Source organism: Bombina bombina, chromosome 8 (assembly GCF_027579735.1).
Source record: "Bombina bombina isolate aBomBom1 chromosome 8, aBomBom1.pri, whole genome shotgun sequence".
Lineage (NCBI taxonomy): Eukaryota > Metazoa > Chordata > Amphibia > Anura > Bombinatoridae > Bombina > Bombina bombina.
This window is the reverse complement of record NC_069506.1, coordinates 18,564,536-18,585,071: the sequence shown is the minus strand read 5'-3', so window position 1 is coordinate 18,585,071 and position 20,536 is coordinate 18,564,536. Positions and strand designations below refer to the sequence as shown.

The 20,536-nt window shown below is 34.6% G+C and overlaps 1 protein-coding gene across 4 annotated transcripts in view; it reads right to left on the bottom strand.

Annotated features, from left to right (window-relative positions):
* The window catches only part of APLP1 (amyloid beta precursor like protein 1), a 56,215-nt gene extending 41,975 nt beyond the window's left edge, over positions 1-14,240 (bottom strand). For all 4 annotated transcript variants that reach the window (XM_053690154.1, XM_053690156.1, XM_053690157.1 and 1 more), the window contains exon 1: positions 13,918-14,240. In XM_053690154.1, coding sequence (XP_053546129.1) covers positions 13,918-13,971 — 54 coding nt within the window. In that variant the 5' untranslated portion in view covers positions 13,972-14,240. The remainder of the gene's footprint in view (positions 1-13,917) is intronic.
* Positions 14,241-20,536: the final 6,296 nt, after the last annotated feature.

Here is a 20,536-nt window from a genome sequence, read left to right as displayed (position 1 = left end):
GGACAGGAATCGCCAGAATTCAACCCGATCGAATACGATCGGGTTGATTGACACCCCCCTGCTGGCGGCTGATTGGCCGCGAGTCTGCAGGGGGCGGCGTTGCACTAGCAGCTCTTGTGAGCTGCTGGTGCAATGCTGAATACGGAGAGCGTATTGCTCTCTGTATTCAGCGAGGTCTTGCGGACCTGATCCGTACTGTTGGATCAGGTCTGCAAGACCTTTGATAAATTGTCCCCATTGTGTTCAGTTAGCTTTAAGCCGTGCCTTCAATTAAGGATACCAGGAGACTAAAGCTAAATTTTATCATAGAAGTAAATTCAAAAGTGTTTTAAAATTGTATTCTCTATCTGAATCATGTTAGAACAATTTAAGGTTTCATGTCCGTTTAAAGGGACAGTATACACTCATTTTCATATAACTGCATGTAATAGACACTACTATAAAGAATAAGATGCACAGATACCGATATAAAAATCCTGTATAAAACTGTTTAAAAACTTACTTAGAAGCCATCAGTTTAGCTCTGTTGAAAAGGTAGCTGGAAAGCCCAATGCAAGTGGGAAATAAGACACCCCCCCTCCCCCTTCTTTTACGTATGAAAAGACCCTTTACACAAACAGGAGCAAGATGGAGAAGGTATCTGATGGTATTCTCCTAAAACTTTGGGACTTGGTTAGGAGTCTGAAAATCAGAGCAATGTTATTTAAAAATAAGCAAAATTATAAAAAACTTAAAAAACAACAACTTTATGAGCTTTATTAATAGATTATCTACAAAACATTTATGCAAAGAAAAAAATGAGTGTATAATGTCCCTTTAGGTATTATCACTTGCTATTGTGCCTTCAAAATCATACAGGGTGACTAGCAAAGACCTTAACCAAACATTTAACTACCTGGGTGCAGGTTTTGTGTTCCATCTCAAGGATTATTGGACATGAATGTTAGTACAGTTTTGTCTGTTGGAGAACCTCAAGGATCTGTTCTGGGTCCTCTACTCTTCTCCATTTACACTTCTTCACTGGGTAAACTTATCAACAGTTATGGATTCAAATATCACCTCTATGCTGATGACACCCAGATCTACCTCTTCACCCCTGCTCTCTCTCCCTCTGTCCTTTCTCATGTCAGCATCAGCAACTGCTTATCTGGTATTTCTTCCTGGATGGACTCTCACCACCTAAAGATAAACATGTCCAAGACTGAGCTCCTTCTTATCCCCCCTCAAGCTCTATGCCGACCTGTGACTTCTCTATCCCTGTTGACGCCATCACCATTTCCCCATCGCCCCAAGTCCGCTGCCTCGGAGTTATACTTAACTCAAATCTATCCTTCACCCCCCATATCCAATCGCTTTCTACATCCTGCCGCAACCATCTACGCAATATTTCCAAGATTCGACCTTTTCTGTGCGCTAACACCACAAAGCAAATAATCCACTCCCTTGTAATTTCCCGACTTGACTACTGCAATAACCTACTTACTGGCCTTTCTCTTTCCCGCCTCTCCCCTCTTCAATCCATCCTAAATGCCTCTGCCAGACTGATCCACCTTTCCCGCCGCTCTGTATCTGCTGCACCTCTCTGTGAGTCCCTTCATTGGCTCCCCATACACAGCAGAATTAAATTCAAAATTCTCACCCTTGCATACAAAGCACTCACCAACTCCACTCCCCTCTACCTATCCTCTCTAATCAACAAATATACTCCAGCCTGCCCACTAAGATCCAACAATGACCTGCTCCTTGCTTCTGCGACTATCACCTCCTCTCATGCTAGACTGCAGGACTTCTGTCGTGCTGCACCTACCCTCTGGAACACTCTCCCTCGTGCTGTCAGGCTTTGCCCAAATCTTCCTTCCTTTAAATGCTCTCTGAAGATTTTTCTGTTCAGGGAAGCCGACCACCCAACTCATTAATATTCCTTTTACCTAACAACATTTCCCTCCTCTAACTCTGCATTAACATCTTTCTCAATCTTGCAGTCCTCACCTCATGTTTCCCAACCTCCTACCCTTCTAGATTGTAAGTTCCCACGGGAATAGGGCCCTCGATTCTTCCTGTATGTGTTTGTAAATTCTGTCCTGTCTCTTAGTCTTAGAAGTTTTATACTATTGTTTTATATAAATGATCTGTGTCCATGGACAGCGCTGCGGAATATGATGGGGCTTCATAAATAAAGTATAATAATAATACACGTCCTCATAGAGAGTAACCAGTTACACACTCCACTATTCTACGTAAATAGCGCAGTGCGCACTATACTATCACTTACACCATAGATATGTCCAGCTTACTCCCAGTAGTGCATTGTTGCTCCTTCAACAAAGGATACCCAGAAAAACAAGCAAATTTGATAATAGTAATAAATTGGAAAGTTGTTTAAAATTAAATGTATTATCTGAATCAAGAAAGAATATTTTTGGATTTAATGTCCGTTTAATATCTGATAATTTATTACAATGAATTTTAGTGCTTGACAATCATACTTTACAATGTGTTTATTTGTTAAATATTAGTATTATATAGTTTTAAAATGGAAATATTAAAAACAGAGAAGTTTAATTACTATAAAAATTTTGATTTTTAATGTTCCTGGATAATTTTATTGTTTAAAAAAAATAGCAATAGATTTCAATAAAATAATCTTCCACTAAAATTGAAATATGAATGAAAAAATGAAGGTGAGCGGAACCAATTTATATATTATAGCAGGCGTGGGCATTCGGATGCTTTGTTAGTATCTGAATGCGAAAGAAGGCTGCTTGGGCCGTTAGTCTATTTTCGGAGCCGCATTTATTCTTGTCAAATTGCAACACACTACGTTCTGTGCAAATCCAACTCCGAAAAGAGCCGAATAGCACAAGCTGACGCTTTCTTCTGCTAACAAAGCACCCGAATGCCCGCGTCTATATTATAGTGAGACAGCAGTGTTTGTGACATCATCAGATATGCAAATAAATTATTATTTATAAAGTTGTACTTGTGCACAACAGCATAAGCATCAATCAACAGCTAAGTAAAATCAGTACCTGGGGCATGAGAGGTGCCAACGTCCATGCTTAAACAAAATAAATCATACAGCAGTATACTACTGCCATTCATGTTTCTCTGTTATTTAATAAGAAAATAGACTGACTTCCACACTCCCATAAACTACAGGCGAACCTCAGAGATATTGTGGGTTCTGTTCCAGACCACCGCAATAAAGCGAATATAGCAATAAAGCGAATATAGCAATAAAGTAAGTAAAACTAACTTTTGGTTCCCCAGTGCATATAAAAGTTACATTTATACTACACTGTAGTCTATTAAGTGTCCAATAGCATTATGTCTAAAAAACAATGTACATCACACCTTAATTAAAAAATACTTTATTGCTAAAAAATGCTAATCATCATCTGAGCCTTTACCGAATCATAATCTTTTTGCTGGTGGTGTGTATATATAGGTGTGTATATATGTGTATATAGGTGTGTATGTATGTGTATTCATGAGCATTTATGTGTTTATATGTATATATATATGTATATCCATGTGTGTTTATATGTGTATATATGTATGCATGAGTGTTTATGTGTTTATATGTGAATATATGTGTATTCATGTGTGTTTATGTGTTTATATGTGAATATATGTGTATCCATGTGTGTTCATGTGTTTATATGTGAATATATGTGTATTCATGTGTGTTTATATGTGTATATATGTGTATCCATGTGTGTTTATGTGTTTATATATGAATATATGTGTATTTATGAGTTTATTTGGGTATATATGTGTATCCATGTGTGTTTATGTGTATATATGTGTATTCATGAGTGTTTATGTGTTTCTATGTGTATATATGTGTATTCATGAGTATTTATGTGTTTATTTGGGTATATATGTTGGAAATATGATGCAGATAGACTTGCTCAACAAAGGGTTGCCACAAACCTTCAATTAGTAAAAAGAGCAATATCTGTGAAGCAAAATAAAGCGAAGGGCAATAAAACGAAGTATGCCTGTACGCACTTGTGTTTGCACATAAGCATCAACAGAGTGCTCCTTTCGGCTAGGGGGCGTTATCTGTCAAAGCTTACAGCAATATTTCACATGCCGCCACAAGCATTCCGGGTGTGCACATGACTTTCTGTCATATTGGAAGTGGTCTGCATGGTATGAGGGTGTGGAAAAAGGGTTCATTCTTTTCATGCAGTATACTGAGAAAACACTGTACAAGTTGTGAACTATATAAAGTCACTTGCATATCATTATATTAATTATTCATATATTTAAATATTATCAATGAATTTGAGAACTTTAGCTAAACACAGAAACATGAATATGAATATAATCCTTTAAAATTGTGCATAAATAAAACCTTAATGTAAATGGGCTGATTTTTTCAGACATATTTAATAAATTTTTAAATATTTTATTTCAGTTGAAACACCATGTACAGGGTTTAGTAACAATTTATGTTAAAATTTAGGAATCTAGAAATGTGCTGCTATAGTGTGTGTGTGTGTCTCTCTCTCTCTCTATATATATATATATTTATATATAGCGCTACAGAATTTGGCGGCGCTATACAAATAAATGATAATAATTATATATATGTCTGTCTATTAATCTACATAAACATTTTAAATTGATATATTTATTTTTTAATTTGACTTAAGTGAAAGCAAATCCTAGCGTTATACAAACGCTAGGATTTACTATTGAAACAAATAAAGGGCACTTTCATTCATGAAGTATAAGATACTTCATGTAGAAAGCTCTTTTATTTGATTCAATCGGCTGCTAAAACAGCGCACGGCTAAAAAAAATTTGGGCTAAGAGGTGACGTTTTTACCTCTTAGTCAATAGCCGTGCGGTGAATCCGGCTCCCATGGGCGCCAAGCCGGATTTACCGCACGGCTATTGGCTAAGAGGTGAAAAGTCATCTCTTAGCCAAAAAATGTTTTTAGCCGTGGGCTGCTGTAGCAGCTAAAAACGGCGACTGATTGAATCAAATAAAAAAGCTTTCTACATTAAGTATCTTATACTTCATGAATGAAAGTGCCCTTTATTTGTTTCAAAAGTAAATCCTAGCGTTTGTACAATGCTAGGATTGACTTGCACTTTATTTCTTTTTTTTTTGTTCAAGTAAATTCCTATGTCCGTGTTTTTGTTTTACTGGGACAAAGAGTAAAGGGACAAAGAAAAATACAATATTAATAAAAAAATATTGTTTTATATATATTTATTGTCTTGTTTAAAACAGAATGTCACTCTTGCACTGTAGTATTAAACATAATGATTTATCTGTCATTATTTTCACATTATTATGCTTGGCAGAATTTTATTTCCTACGTCAGACAGCAACACAGCGACTAAATATTATCACATTAACTGTGAAGGGGGAGTTGGTGCTAAAAATAGCAGTTAGCTGAAGGCAAGTTTGCAAACAGATTGTCAGCGAATGTATTGATCAGTTTAGTTATATTTGCTGCTAGATTCTGAGAGGACAAAATTTACAACTGATGCATTTACTAAAATGAGAAACGTAAGATGGGTCGGAAAATTATCATTTTAAAATATAGCACAAAAGTAGAATTTAAATAAAAATAAAAATACATATTTGGCTGAAAAATCAGTTTTTTTTAAATGTGTCTGTATGTTTTTGAGCACAGTATAAAAATCTGACTTCTCTATTCAGAATTGTTACAACAGTGGGAGTTGTACCTATCAACCAATAAGCATGCTTACTTCTGCCTGTTTCAAGTCTTAACAGCTTTTACTTTCATTTTATTTAAAACTATTGTAACATATCTTGTTGCTGCTTTTTCATGCGCAGCGTTCCAGTGCCTGTGCAGTGAACTAAATACGCCCAACTTGCTTCAGAGTTCTTAATCCATTAATACAGACATTTGTTGTTAGACAAGAATGGTTTAAAACTGCAATTCTTATTGCAAATTGTATGGCTTCTAGATGCATTTTGCTAAAAAATTATACATAATCTATTTTTTTGCATTACTGAAACCGTACAATTGCAATTCATGAGCATAACCCTGGTGATTTCTGGCAGATGTGTGACTGCCGCTTCTGATTGGCTGACAGGTAGTTTCCTGAAAGCATTTCAGTTCCCAAGTGGGACTTCATATTTAAGTCGAAAGTAATATTTTAGTGCTCAAGCAAAAGTCTAGGTCATGCTAACATCTGGAGGTCAGATTGCGCGACTGTGCTAAATCCTTCACATAATAGACTTCTATAGGGGCGCCCTGAAAAACTCATGTCAGCTATTGTTCAAGCATGAAGCTGAAGATACGCTAATTCTTCACTTACATTTATACTATGGTTTGTATTGAAATATAAGTTAACACTGAACACATACATACATACAAAATAATACACATACACAGAGACACATACATACACATACACACATACACACAGACACACATATACACACACACATATACACACATATACACACACATACACAAACACATAGAATCACACAGACACATATACACATATATAAACACACATACAATCACACAGACACACATACATAAATACACATAAACACACATATGCACACACATATACACACATACACAGACACACATACATATACAGTATAAATATATATACACACCCAGTTCAATGCCTTTGTCATATATAATATCCCTTTAAAACACAATTAAAACATTCTTTTTCAAATAATAAACCTTCATTTTACTATAATATGTATAAATACTTCATTTTAATATATTTTTCATGTGTTCTTTTATGCAGAATTTTCAAATTTTAACAATTAACGTTGGGTGTTAAAAGTTGTTCAAACCTATTATGACCCCGCACTTGTAATATAAGTGCTAATAGCACTCTCTACGCATCCAGTACAAGAATAGGACATCTGTTGGCGCTCTACAAATACGCGATGAAGATGATAATAATAATAATAATAACAGCTATAAAATGTTGGTCATGTTTAGATTCTCTAGTTAACATTATTTTACCATCAACTTGTAATACCAGATTGCGCTCACACAAAGAATAATGCACCCTGTGCTACGGAGTGCGCTCCACAAGCCCACAGTTAGCTAGTATTAATAATGCGCAAATGACAAGACGCTATCAAATTATAGCATGGAGTTTTGTATCATAATGTCTGTTTAATATTACAAAAAGTATTTTAAAGAACCATTATACACAGTAGAATTGCATAATCAACACATACACAATGAAAAGACAATGCAAAATCACTTAGTAGTAGATTTTATTCTGACAAATCTCAGTTAATTTTCTTTCCCCTTGCGCCATGTGACAGTCATCGGCCAATCACAAAATGTATAAACGTGTATATTCTGTGATTTCTTGCACATGCTCAGTAGTTGCTGGTGCCTCAGTGTTTTTATAAAAAGATTGTTCACATTTAGATAATCAAAGTAAATTGGAAAGTTGTTTAGAATTGATGCTCTGAGTCATGAAAGTTTAGTTTTGACTTTAGTGTCTCTTTATTAACAGTAAACTTAGCAAAATGCTAATTAGTACAGAGAAAGAGTTATTACCTAGAAAAAATATATCTGGAATACATTCCTTAAAGGGACATTGTAGCCAAAATCAAAATTGGAATGCACATGGGAGCAATTCAGTTTTGAATAGTTTTGAATAGAAGCATTTTTGTAATATATATGTATTGGCAAAATGCTTCTAATAAAAGCTATAGCTGCTTCCAAAGTGTATTTGAGTATGCTCAATGCACCAGCATTTTAAAAACACTTGCGCAGAGATCCTTAAGTGCTTGTACCATCTGGTATTTCTATTGAATTGTTATACCAGCTGCTGAGTATAAATGGTATGAGAAATAGCTTCTTTGTGTTTATTGTTGTATATGAAACAGCACATTTTAAAAGGGGTTGAACGTGCAGATAAATCAGATCTCCTTATTTTATTACTTTCTGTACGCACACATGGTTCTTTATATTATCTCTCTCTGTAAAACAAAGCCCAATACTTAGAGACAACAATTTAAAATTAACATTTTATTACTTATCTCTCCTAATCCCCTTTGGAAGTGCAATTCTTCTGCTGGCTATGTTTACACAGCTTTTCTATAGTCTATTCTTAAGCATAAAAGTTTTCAGCATATGTAGGGATACCACGGGCAAAATCAGCTATTTCAAGTGCTAAAATAAAAATAATTTAATACACTCCAGCAGGTAAAATGGATCACTGGGAACAAATTATTGTGGAGAAAATTTTAGGGTACACTGTCCCTTTAAGATCAAGAAGAGCCTAACAGTGCCCCTTCATAAAACAGAATACCAACGATATATATGGTATCAGAGTACTGACTTATTGCAAATACTTATTTAACTAAGGGATCTGTTCTAGGGTTATTTTTTTATGTAAATGAAACAATTAATATAAATGAAACAATTAAAGGGACACTGTGTACAAAACACACGTTGCCATATGTAAGAAAAAGCAACAATCAACAGGTTGAAGATATTTAAAGTTACCTGAAGTGACACAAAATTTAAAATTAAATTCACTGTAAATTTTTGAATTATGCATAAGTAAAACATTTTGCAATGCACGTTCATAATTTATTTTTTGTATTTTTCCTGTAATTTAATTATGAAAATCGTAGCATTTTCACACACCCCTCCCCAAGAGAGATTGCAGTGCAATACCTCATAAAGCATACATTTAAAGGGACAGACAACCTAAAAAAAATCCTAAATATACGTAAAAGGTTATTGAAGCTAAAGACATCAAACAGTATCCCAAAGTGTGTAAGTAAATCAACTAACTATTTCATCCTCGGCCGTTTGGAGTTGGCCGCCTGAGCCCTCCTACCCCTACGTCATCCTGATATTTTCAGTCTCCCAAAATGGAATCTAGTCGAATTTGCGTGGTCCCGCAATTTGCGCATACGCAATGCGCCGATTATGCTCAAGGGGGGCTTTTTGTTGCAAGGACTACTAACAACTGCTCAGTATCGTAACCGCTCACTTAAGGTAAATGGAATACTGTATCACTGTATCTATATACTGAGCGGTTGTTAGTAGTTCCTGCAACAAAAAGCCCCCCTTGAGCATAATCGGCGCATTGCACTAGATTCATTTTTGGGAGACTGAATACATCAGAATGACGTACGGGTAGGAGGGCTCAGGCGGCCATCTCTAAACGGCCGAGGATTAAATAGTTAGTTGATTTACTTACACATTTCTTAACGTTCCATTTTGGGATACTGTTTGATGTATTTAGCTTCAATAACCTTTTAGATATATTTAGGAACATTTTTTAGGTTGACTGTCCCTTTAATATCAAAACAGAATGAGAAGTCGTCTGTCAGGAACGAACAGCAGCATCAATAGCTTGTTCTATGGCCCGGTTGCTACCTGGGAGTAGCTTCTTTCTGCCCAATTGTGCTTTTCACAGAGGAAAACTTTCCTGTAGTTTATCAGTCTGATCGCGCTGACATGGTCAGTCCAGCCCCGAAATACCAGGCAATTCTCCTCTGACACAGTATACATTTAATATCCCCTTAAATTGAAAATGAAATGAGCAAAAACATTGCATGTGGCATACATAGATATCCATTAATTGCTCATTGGCTGATATGGCCTTCAGCTTAGTTTACTAATAGACAGAGAGAAAGAAAGAAAGAAAATCTTTGTTTAATACATTTTATTTGCTGGGCCTATCCCAATGGGTAAAATAAAATGTGATAGATTGAATTGGGGGATATAGGGATAATATTCTATTGGAGGATTTTCCAGAGTCTTAACTATACATACGACTTGCCTGAGAATTAAAGTATTACATTCAAAGCAATTTGATTCTTGTCAGGATTGTGAAGGTGTGTCCCTCTCAACCAATAAGGCTGTAGCAAATGTCTCATCACCCAATGAGTAATTGTGCAACAGTTTCATTTGTGCACAAGCATGCATTACCTGCTAGTTTCAGATTTAAATGATATGTTTACATGTTTATCTACAACTCTGTCATATTTATGCTAGAACTGATTTTTTTTTTTTACCCCTTTAATGAAGCCTACATATTATACAGCAATATGGACAGATTAGAGGTCTGTTGTCGCTTGACTAAATATGTTTTTTTATTTGAAGAACTTGAATCTTATTATCAGAACAGCTGTCCATAAAACGATAAATAATAAAAATTGTACAAAGAATTACAAACATTAAATCCAACTCTATATGTGTGATCACTATACTAAATATGAATCACTGATTAAAGGGATAGGCAAGTCAAAATTAAATTTGCATGATTGAGATAGAGTCGGTCATTGCAAGACACTTTTAAATTAACTTCTATTTTCAAAAGTGCTTTGTTCTCTTGGTATCCCTTGTAGAAAAAGAATACGCACATATCCTACACTAGTGGGAGCTAGCTGCTGATTGGTGCCTGCACACATTTGTCTCTTGTGTTTGGCTAAGTAGATGTGATCAGCTAGCTGCCAATGTTACTTTAGCAAAGGATAACAAGAGAATGAAGCAAATTTGATAATAAAAGTGAATTGGAAAGTTAATTAAAACTTTTTTTTATTTTCTATCCAAATCTTGAAAGAAAATGTTGGTGTTTTCTATATTTCTTTAACTTACATTTGGAATTTTGTCCTTGTGTGACTCAACATAAGAAATTTTAGTGCAAAAACACAAAATATTTGCTAAACTACCACTATATTTACAAAACAAACTTATATTTCATATCTGAACCTTACATTTTTCTTGTATGTGTGCCTCAGAAATAACAAGTGGCCATAACACATGGAATAGGCCTTCAGAGGAAAAGGAAGGAGTGAATACAATAATACTGGGAATTCATTACTCCAGCAGTAGACAAAGTTGAGGTGCAAAGGTGTCCCTGCCTGACCCAAATGTTCATCCAGCGGATTCCCCACGTATGGCTGCCCGCATGGGCTTCTCTGTTGTTCAGTTCCTAGGCTGCTGTACTTTACAGCTCACTGTAGCAGCATTGTACTGGCATTGTAGGAGAACACATTTAAAACAAATTCTGTTTGCAAAAAGTTGTGGCATTGGAAACCTATTTTTCATATCTTTATCCAGAATCCTCTGCTGTATCAGAAACACTATTGCAAATTTCTTTGGATAAAAGTCACCTAATTTGTTTGGGTCAGCAGATGTGCTATACAATTATTTATTTAATATGCTTATAGAAAGAAAATGTTTTCTCTCTCATATCCAATGGTTTTAAGCACTATATAGCTCCAATATAAAAGTGAAGTGTTCAGTGTAAAGTCTTTCAGCAATTCTGGTTGCTCTAATCCATCTTATGAAATATTTAATTATGAGTTTTCTTTTTAATGTTGACTGAAAGATTGGAAGAGTGATTAAGACAATTGGTTATCTATCATCAAAAACTCAGTGAACATTTAAAATAGAGCGGGTACAAGAGTATATGAATAATTATTAAAGCTAGACAGACAGATAGACAGACAGATGGATGCACAGACAGACAGCTTTATTTCTCTCTCAGCTTGTTATTACAAGAATACATGATTATGTAATAAGATAAACAAGGTGCCTGTCATATATTCTGCACCACTCTAGCTATTGTAACTGGCATATACTAATGTCACATGGTCTTGTGGGATACACAATGTCCTTGTTCCTTTGCAACAAAAACATCCTTCTGTGCTCACGGGGAGGGAGGGGGTAGTGCCAGGGGGTGACAGAGGAAGGGTCTTGCTATTTGCCAGTGGCTTCTACCCTTATATTGTGCAGCCACCTGCTCTAAAGTCGCCCGTAAACTCTGGGCATAGTCAGATTTTCCCTCCGAAGAAAATGTGAACTAAAAGATGCACAATTATAACAATAATAATGATTTTCTCTACAGATCTATTAAATTCTATATCCACATTTTAATCTGTTGTAAAGGATTATCGAAAGTCAAGGATATTTTTTTTATGTTTATGAGTAACCCTAAAGAGATTATGTATCATTTAGAAATATTGCACAGTAGTTAAATATTGTGACAGATTAATAAGTGAGTGTCACCTCTTACTAAAAACAAGACAAGAAAAGCAATTATCATGTAAATATTATTTGTTAATATTGTGACATTTAAATGTCATCTCTGAGGTGGCACCAATCTAAATAGTACAAAGGACAAAACATTTTTAAGAATTAATATATATTTTTTTAATTTTCAGTAAGGATACAATATATGGGCATTGAATTGCAAAAAGATCTGCATGTAAAAATGGTGTTTAAACTCTTTTTAGGAATTAAATACATAGGAGTTAATCACAATTCTTTAGAAAAGTTTAATGTGTGTTCTACAAAATTCCTCATTAAAGGGATATTGTACACTAAATTTTTCTTTGCATAAATGTTTTGTAGATTATTTATATAGCCCATCTGGGGGTGTTTTTGTAACAATGTATAGTTTTGCTTATTTTTTTAATAACATTGTGCTGATTTTCAATCTCCTAATCAAACCCCAACGTTTTAGAAGTATACTGATGTATACAGACTCATACTTACTCCTGGTTGTCTAAAGGGTATTGTCATATGCAGGGGAGGGGGGGGGTGTCTGCTCTTCCCTTTCACTGGGTGTTCCAGCCTAAACTCATCAACAGTGTATCTGCATATTCTTCTTTATAGTAGTTTCTTTTACATGCAGTTATATGCAAATTGGTGTATACTGTCCATTTAAACTGTACAGGGATTTTATTAAAAATAAATAACTGAAAAACTTTTCTAAAGAATTGTGACTGCCCCCATAGTTCTATACAAGCAACAATGCCATAATAAAATGCTCAAACACATTACAATATGCTGCTTTTGTGCTTTAATATCCTTTTAAACTACAGGAAAAACAGGCAAAATAAAGAAAGTAAATTGCAAACTATTTTATTTCACTATAAACATTGTTTTGTGTTTAACGCCCCTTTTATTTAGGATAAACCCACTGGCTACAGCACACAAAACAACTTAGTAGCAAGGGGGTTTACAAACATCTGCCTGTATTTGGATCACTGAATAAATAGATTTTTCATACATATTCCTGGGCCCTACTCTGCTCTAACCCGGAACCAATGGGCTGTGCTGGATCAGACCTGGGTTCTCCAGCACTACAGATACAGTAATGTTATATCTCTCTGCTATTCCATTACTAAGCATCACACAATTAGTTCTGCCATTAATTTCACTCCTGGCACAGAGCACCACCTGCTACACCAGAGCCATATGTATGATGTGCTGCGGCAGCATCCTTAGCTCTCTGATATGTACAAACACAAGCCATCATTTTGTGTTGTCCTCTCCTACAATCAGCTGTCAGACTCTGCCAGTGCACTGCACACAGCTGGACCAGTGAGCTCACTATGCCTCTCACACTCCCAGTCACAAGTCATAGCTTAGTATCTGACCTCAATTCCTAATGCACCACCTTTTAGTGCAATACGCACAACACATGGGCTCTGGATTCTGAAATCATAAGCTGCCATGAATTAACATCTGTAAGCCCAGGGCTAATCCTTCCAGCTCCCTCTAATATTCCAATATAATATCTAATACAGCTCAACCACTGCACCTTAACCCATGCACTGCCAGCAGGGCCTGTAATGCAATTGTGACAGAAGGGGGAGGTTAAATTCTGATAATCACCCTCCTATACTATTGCTTATCTAGTACACAGATGATCTCAGTTGTTCTATGCAGTACCCCCTGCTATTAAATGTGCTCCACCCATTGTGCACATTACACCTTGTCTGGTTCCTGGGCTTGTTTTGGTGTATACCAGTCTATCTATTGGCACTTGTGGGCACCAACTACTGTTCTTCAAGACAGAATGAGAGGGCTAGGCCAGGCTATTGCTCCTCAGCTTGGTGCCACATACATCCCCATATATAACCCCTAGGCTGGTATACAGTGATTGCCCCCTTACCTGAACACTGATCAGCAGGAGACAGCTGACACACAGAAGGGTGGGCTGCACCATACTGCCTGGTCCTGTCCTGCTGTGGGTCCCTGGTCCCTGGGGGATGCTGGTCTCTGTCACAGATGCTGCAGATTCTCCTGCTGCCTCTGCAGATGCTGTGTGTTTGTCTTTCCTTGGCTGTCACAGACTCCACACCGCACTCTCTTACAGATGTTGTTGATGTCTCTCCGTCTGCATGTCACCCAGATGTTGAATGCATCTGTCTGTCTGTCCCCCTAATGAAGCCTCGTTTTTCTATACAAAGACCAGCCCATCCCCCCTTCTCATCTCTCTCTCTCTCTCCTCCCCTCTGTCTTTTCACTCCCCTCCCTTCTGTCTTTTTCTCCTTTTTTCTCTCCTCCCATCCGTCTCTATCACATTCCCCTCCTTTCTTTTCCCACCCCTTCTCCTCCTATGGAGGTCTGTGTCTGTCTACACCAGAAGACAACCACATGAGAGACATTGCAGAATGACAGAATGCCTGAAATGTATCCACTGCTAAACTGTACACAAGATATTGTATGAGAAATCCAGCTGTATTGTGCTGAAATGTCAATACTACACTAACATCTAGTATTATTTATTTATTATGTATTTATTTATCAAATATTTTACCAGGAAGGATACATTGAGATTTCTCTCATTTTCAAGTACAGTATGTCCTGTGTCCACAAAACATTGCATTGATACAATAGGGTACAATAAAATACAAAAACAATAATAATACACAATATATGCAAAATGTAACATAGAACAGGTAGGAAATATATAAGCACTGATCTGAAATATATAGTAGCACTGATCTGAAATATATAGTAGCACTGATCTGAAATATATAGTAGCACTGATCTGAAATATATAGTAGCACTGATCTGGCACAGTCTTGTTATTAAACTAGCGGCTAATGGATCTCTTTATATCCAGAGACAGGTAAATAGGAAGAAAAAGAAGATTATTAACTGCACTATAATTAATAATAATAATGTGTTACAGCATTTTATTATTGCACTGGTATCTGCGTATACCTAAGGGATTAATCACAATTACTGGCATGTTAATAGCTGAAGATGAGACATTTTCTATGATGACCCAAATACAGTAAACCATTTTCAGTATTTAAAGGGACATGAAACCCACATTTTTTCTTTCGTGATTTAGAAAGAGCATGTCATTTTAAACAACTTTCTCATTTACTTCTATTATCTCATTTGCTTCATTCTCTTGATATCACTTGCTGAAAAGCATATCTAGATATGCTCAGTAGCTGCTGATTGGTTGCTGCACATAGAGACCTTGTGTGATTGGCTCACACATGTGTATTGCTATTTCTTCAACAAAGGATATCTAAAGAATTGAGCAAATTAGATAATAGAAGTAAATTGGAAAGTTGTTTAAAATAACATGCCCTATCTGGATCATGAAAGTTTAATTTTGACTAGACCGTCCCTTTAACAGCCGCATACTTTTCATTGTTGGTTTGGTTACAAATGGCTCTATACGTAACATGTGCCAGTCCAATTTTAGAAAAGTTTCCAATTTACTTCTATTATCAAATTTGCTTTGTTCCCATGAAATTCTTTGTTGAAGAGATACCTAGGTAGATGTCTGTAGCACTACAACGCAGGAAATAGTGCTGTCATCTAGTGGTCTTGCAAATGGATAATATTCTTGTAAAACTGCTGCCATATACAGGCGAACCTCATTTTATTGCGCAGATATTGCTCTTTTTACAAAATGAAGGTTTGTGGCAACCTGTGTAGAGCAAGTCAGTAGGCACAATTTTTCTAACATACTGTATATACACACATAAACATACATGAATACACACATATATACACACCTATATTTACACATATATACACACCTATATTTACACATATATACACAACTATATATAAACATATATACACACCTATATATACACATATATACACACACCTATATTTACACATATATACACACCTATATATACACATATATACACACCTATATTTACACATATATACACAACTATATATAAACATATATACACATATATACACACACCTATATTTACACATATATACACACCTATATTTACACATATATACACACACCTATATTTACACATATATACACACCTATATATACACATATATACACACCTATATATACACATATATACACACCTATATTTACACATATATACACACACCTATATTTACACATATATACACACATATACACACACCTATATATACACATATATACACACCTATATTTACACATATATACACACCTATATTTACACATATATACACACCTATATTTACACATATATACACACCTATATATACACATATATACACACCTATATTTACACATATATACACACACCTATATTTACACATATATACACACATATACACACACCTATATATACACATATATACACACCTATATTTACACATATATACACACCTATATATACACATATATACACACCTATATTTACACATATATACACACCTATATTTACACATATATACACACACCTATATTTACACATATATACACACCTATATTTACACATATATACACACCTATATTTACACACCTATATATACACATATATACACACACCTATATATACACATATATACACACACCTATATATACACCTATATACACACACACACCTATACACACACCTATATACACACACACCTATACACACACCTATACACACACACACACACCTATATATACACATATATACACACACCTATATACACACCTATACATACACACACCTATATATACACCTATATACACACACACACCTATATACACACACCTATATACACACACACCTATATATACACCTATATACACACACCTATATACACACATATATACACACACACACCTATATACACACACCTATATATACACCTATATACACACACCTATATATACACATATACACACACACCTATATATACACCTATATACACACACACCTATACATACACCTATATACACACACACCTATATACACACCTATATACACACACACACACCTATATATACACATATATACACACCTATATACACACACCTATATATACACATATATACACACACCTGTATATACACACCACCAGCAAAAAGATTATGACTCACTGAAGGCTCAGGTTATGATTAGCATTTTTTTTAGCAATAAAGTATTTTTTAATTAAGGTGTGATGTACATTGTTTTGTTTTTTTTACACATAATGCTATTGCATTGTTATTATACATGACCCTAATGTTGAAGCACATGAAAGTAATGCAGCATAGCTGTAAAAAGCTGACTAGAAAATATCACCTGAACATCTCTGTAAAAAAGAAAGATATTTTACCTCAAATGTCCAAAGTATTCACTCCCCATTGTAAAGAGATTTTAAGTAGCCAGTCAGGATGCTAGTCCCAGGACTTGCAAGGGAGTGTGCATCTGGCATGTGCAGGCACACTCATGTTATGTTCCTATTCAGTTTAAGTAAGTTCTAGGAATTCTCATGAGGTTTCAGTGAAATCTCATGAGATCAAAATGAAGGCAAATAATTTCCTCAGCACTGCTGATTGGCTCATATTTTTTGCTTTTTTCAACTTGCAGCTGAAGTATAACTGCTCTTAAAGAAATTTCGAGGTAAAATATCTTCTTTTTTACATAGAGATTTTCACATGATATTTTCTTGTCAGCTTTTAACAGTTATGCTGCATCACTTTCAAGTAACATAGTAACATAGTAAATGAGGTTATAAAAAGTAAATCAAGCTCAACCTATACAAATCTAATATACCTGTACAGTACTTACAAAAAAGCCAGGTGACTCATGTAACACAAGCAATTATACCCCTGAATTCTGTTTGTAGCCCAAAATGTATCCAAGCAATTTTTAAATGTATCTATGGTATTGGCATTCACTACCTCCTTTGGTAATGAGTTCCACAATTTATTGCTCTTACAGTGAAAAAACATTTCCGTTGCAGGAGATTAAATCTCCTGAATTAGCATATGAGTATTATGTCTAATAGACTATAGTATAGTGTAAATATAACTTTTATATGCACTGGGAATTTTTTTTTTTAGGGGACTCACTTTATTGCTATATTCACTTTATTGCAGTGGTCTGGAACCTAACCCGCAATATTTCTGAGGTATGTCTGTAGTGCCCTAGATACGTGCATGCTCCTGAGCTTTTTACAAAATAAGATACCAAGAGAACAAAGCAAATTTGATAATAGAAGTAAACTAGAAAGTTGTTTAAAATTGCTGCTCTGTCTGAATCATGAAAGATAAAATTTCGGTTTTCATGTTCCTTTAACCCTTTGAGTGCAAATGATGGCTCTGAGCTGTCACAAATTTTCCCACTCAGGTGCTAACGACGGCTCCGAGACAGTGCATTTTGACAGTTTTTCACTGTTAGACAGTGCTAGTTTGTGTGTGCCAAATAGATAACATTGTGCTCACTCCCATGGAGTTATGTGTAGTTGTGTATGCACTGATTGGCTAAATACATACATACACATATAAATACATAAATACATATGCACACACATATAAACACACATATATACATACATACACATATAAATACATAAATACATACATATAAATACATAAATACATACACATATAAATACATAAATACATACATACACATATAAATACATAAATACATACATACACACACACATATATATATACCCACATACACATATAAATACATACATATAAATAGATAAATACATACACATATAAATACATAAATACATACATACACATATAAATACATAAATACATACATACACACACATATATATATACCCACATACACATATAAATACATAAAAACATATGCACACACATATATACACACATATAAATACATAAATACATATGCACACACATATAAACACAAACACACACACACACATATATATATATATATATATATATATATATATATATATATATATATACATACACATATAAATACATACACACACATATATAAATAAATACATACATACACATATAAATACATACATACAAATATAAATACATACACACACATATAAATAAATACATACATACACATATAAATACATACATACACATATAAATACATAAATACATATGCACACACATATAAACACACATATATACATACATACACATAAATAAATACATGCATACACATATAAATACATACATACACATATAAATACATACACACACATATAAATAAATACATACATACACATATAAATACATACATACACATATAAATACATAAATACATATGCACACACATATATACATACTAGGGTTGCACCGATACCATTTTTTTAAGACCGAGTACAAGTACCGATACTTGTTTTCAAATACTCGCCGATACCAATTACCGATACTTTTTTTTATGTCATGTGACAGTTTACCAAGCACAATACAGACTAATTATTTAAGATTCCTTCACAGAACATGTTTAGAAATAAAAATATTACAATAAAATATATTAACAATAAATAACAAATATAAAATTGCAACCAACCAAAAGTGCCATACAGTAAAAAATAGAACAGAATACTGTTTAATCATGGTGAACAACACTATGGGCTAGATTACATTTGACTGGTAAACTTTACAATGCTCTCATTACACATCCTACTCCATTAAAGACTATGGATTTGGAAATGTGAACAGAGCATTGGTAAAGCTTACGAATCAAATGTAATCTAAATCTAGTCCTATTATTGCAGGATGAGTGTTCATTGGGATTAACTTAATTTTTCCTATGAGTACTCTTCCTGCAATTATATAAGCTAAGATGTTCCTCAGAGTACAGTATGTTTTGAACATAATTGTGCAAGTTGAGAACTAGCAGTATAAAAGGCAATCTAGCGATTAGAATAATTTTTCAAAAGTTAGTGGCAAGTTCTTTTTAAGGAACAGAACAGAAGCATCTCTGCATGTTCAGCTATAAGTCTGTTTTTGCTATAAGTAAGGAGGTTCAACTTTCCACACTACTGCATGGGGCAGAAAGATATGTTTGGGCCATTTTAGCCAGAGCTGGAAATCTGTTTATTAACTGCCCAGTACTTCAGGGGTTTGTCTGAACGAGGTACAGTGATCTCTCCTACAATAATACAAATAAGAGCAATTTGTATTGGCAGAACAGTAGTAAACAATTTTTAGTTTAGTCTCCACTCCAGCTTTAAATAAAATGGGAACATGCAGTTTGAAAAAAACACCACAAGATAGCATATGGGTAGTAAGTGGAGGTATCGGTTTAAGTATCGGTGCATTTGCACAAGTACAAGTACTCATGCAAGTACTTGGTATCGGTACCGATACCGATACTAGTATCGGTATCGGTGCAACCCTAATACATACATACACATATAAATACATAAATACATACATACACATATAAATACATAAATACATACACATATAAATACATAAATACATACATACACATATAAATACATATATACATACATACACATATAAATACATAAATACATACATACACATATATATATACACATACACATAT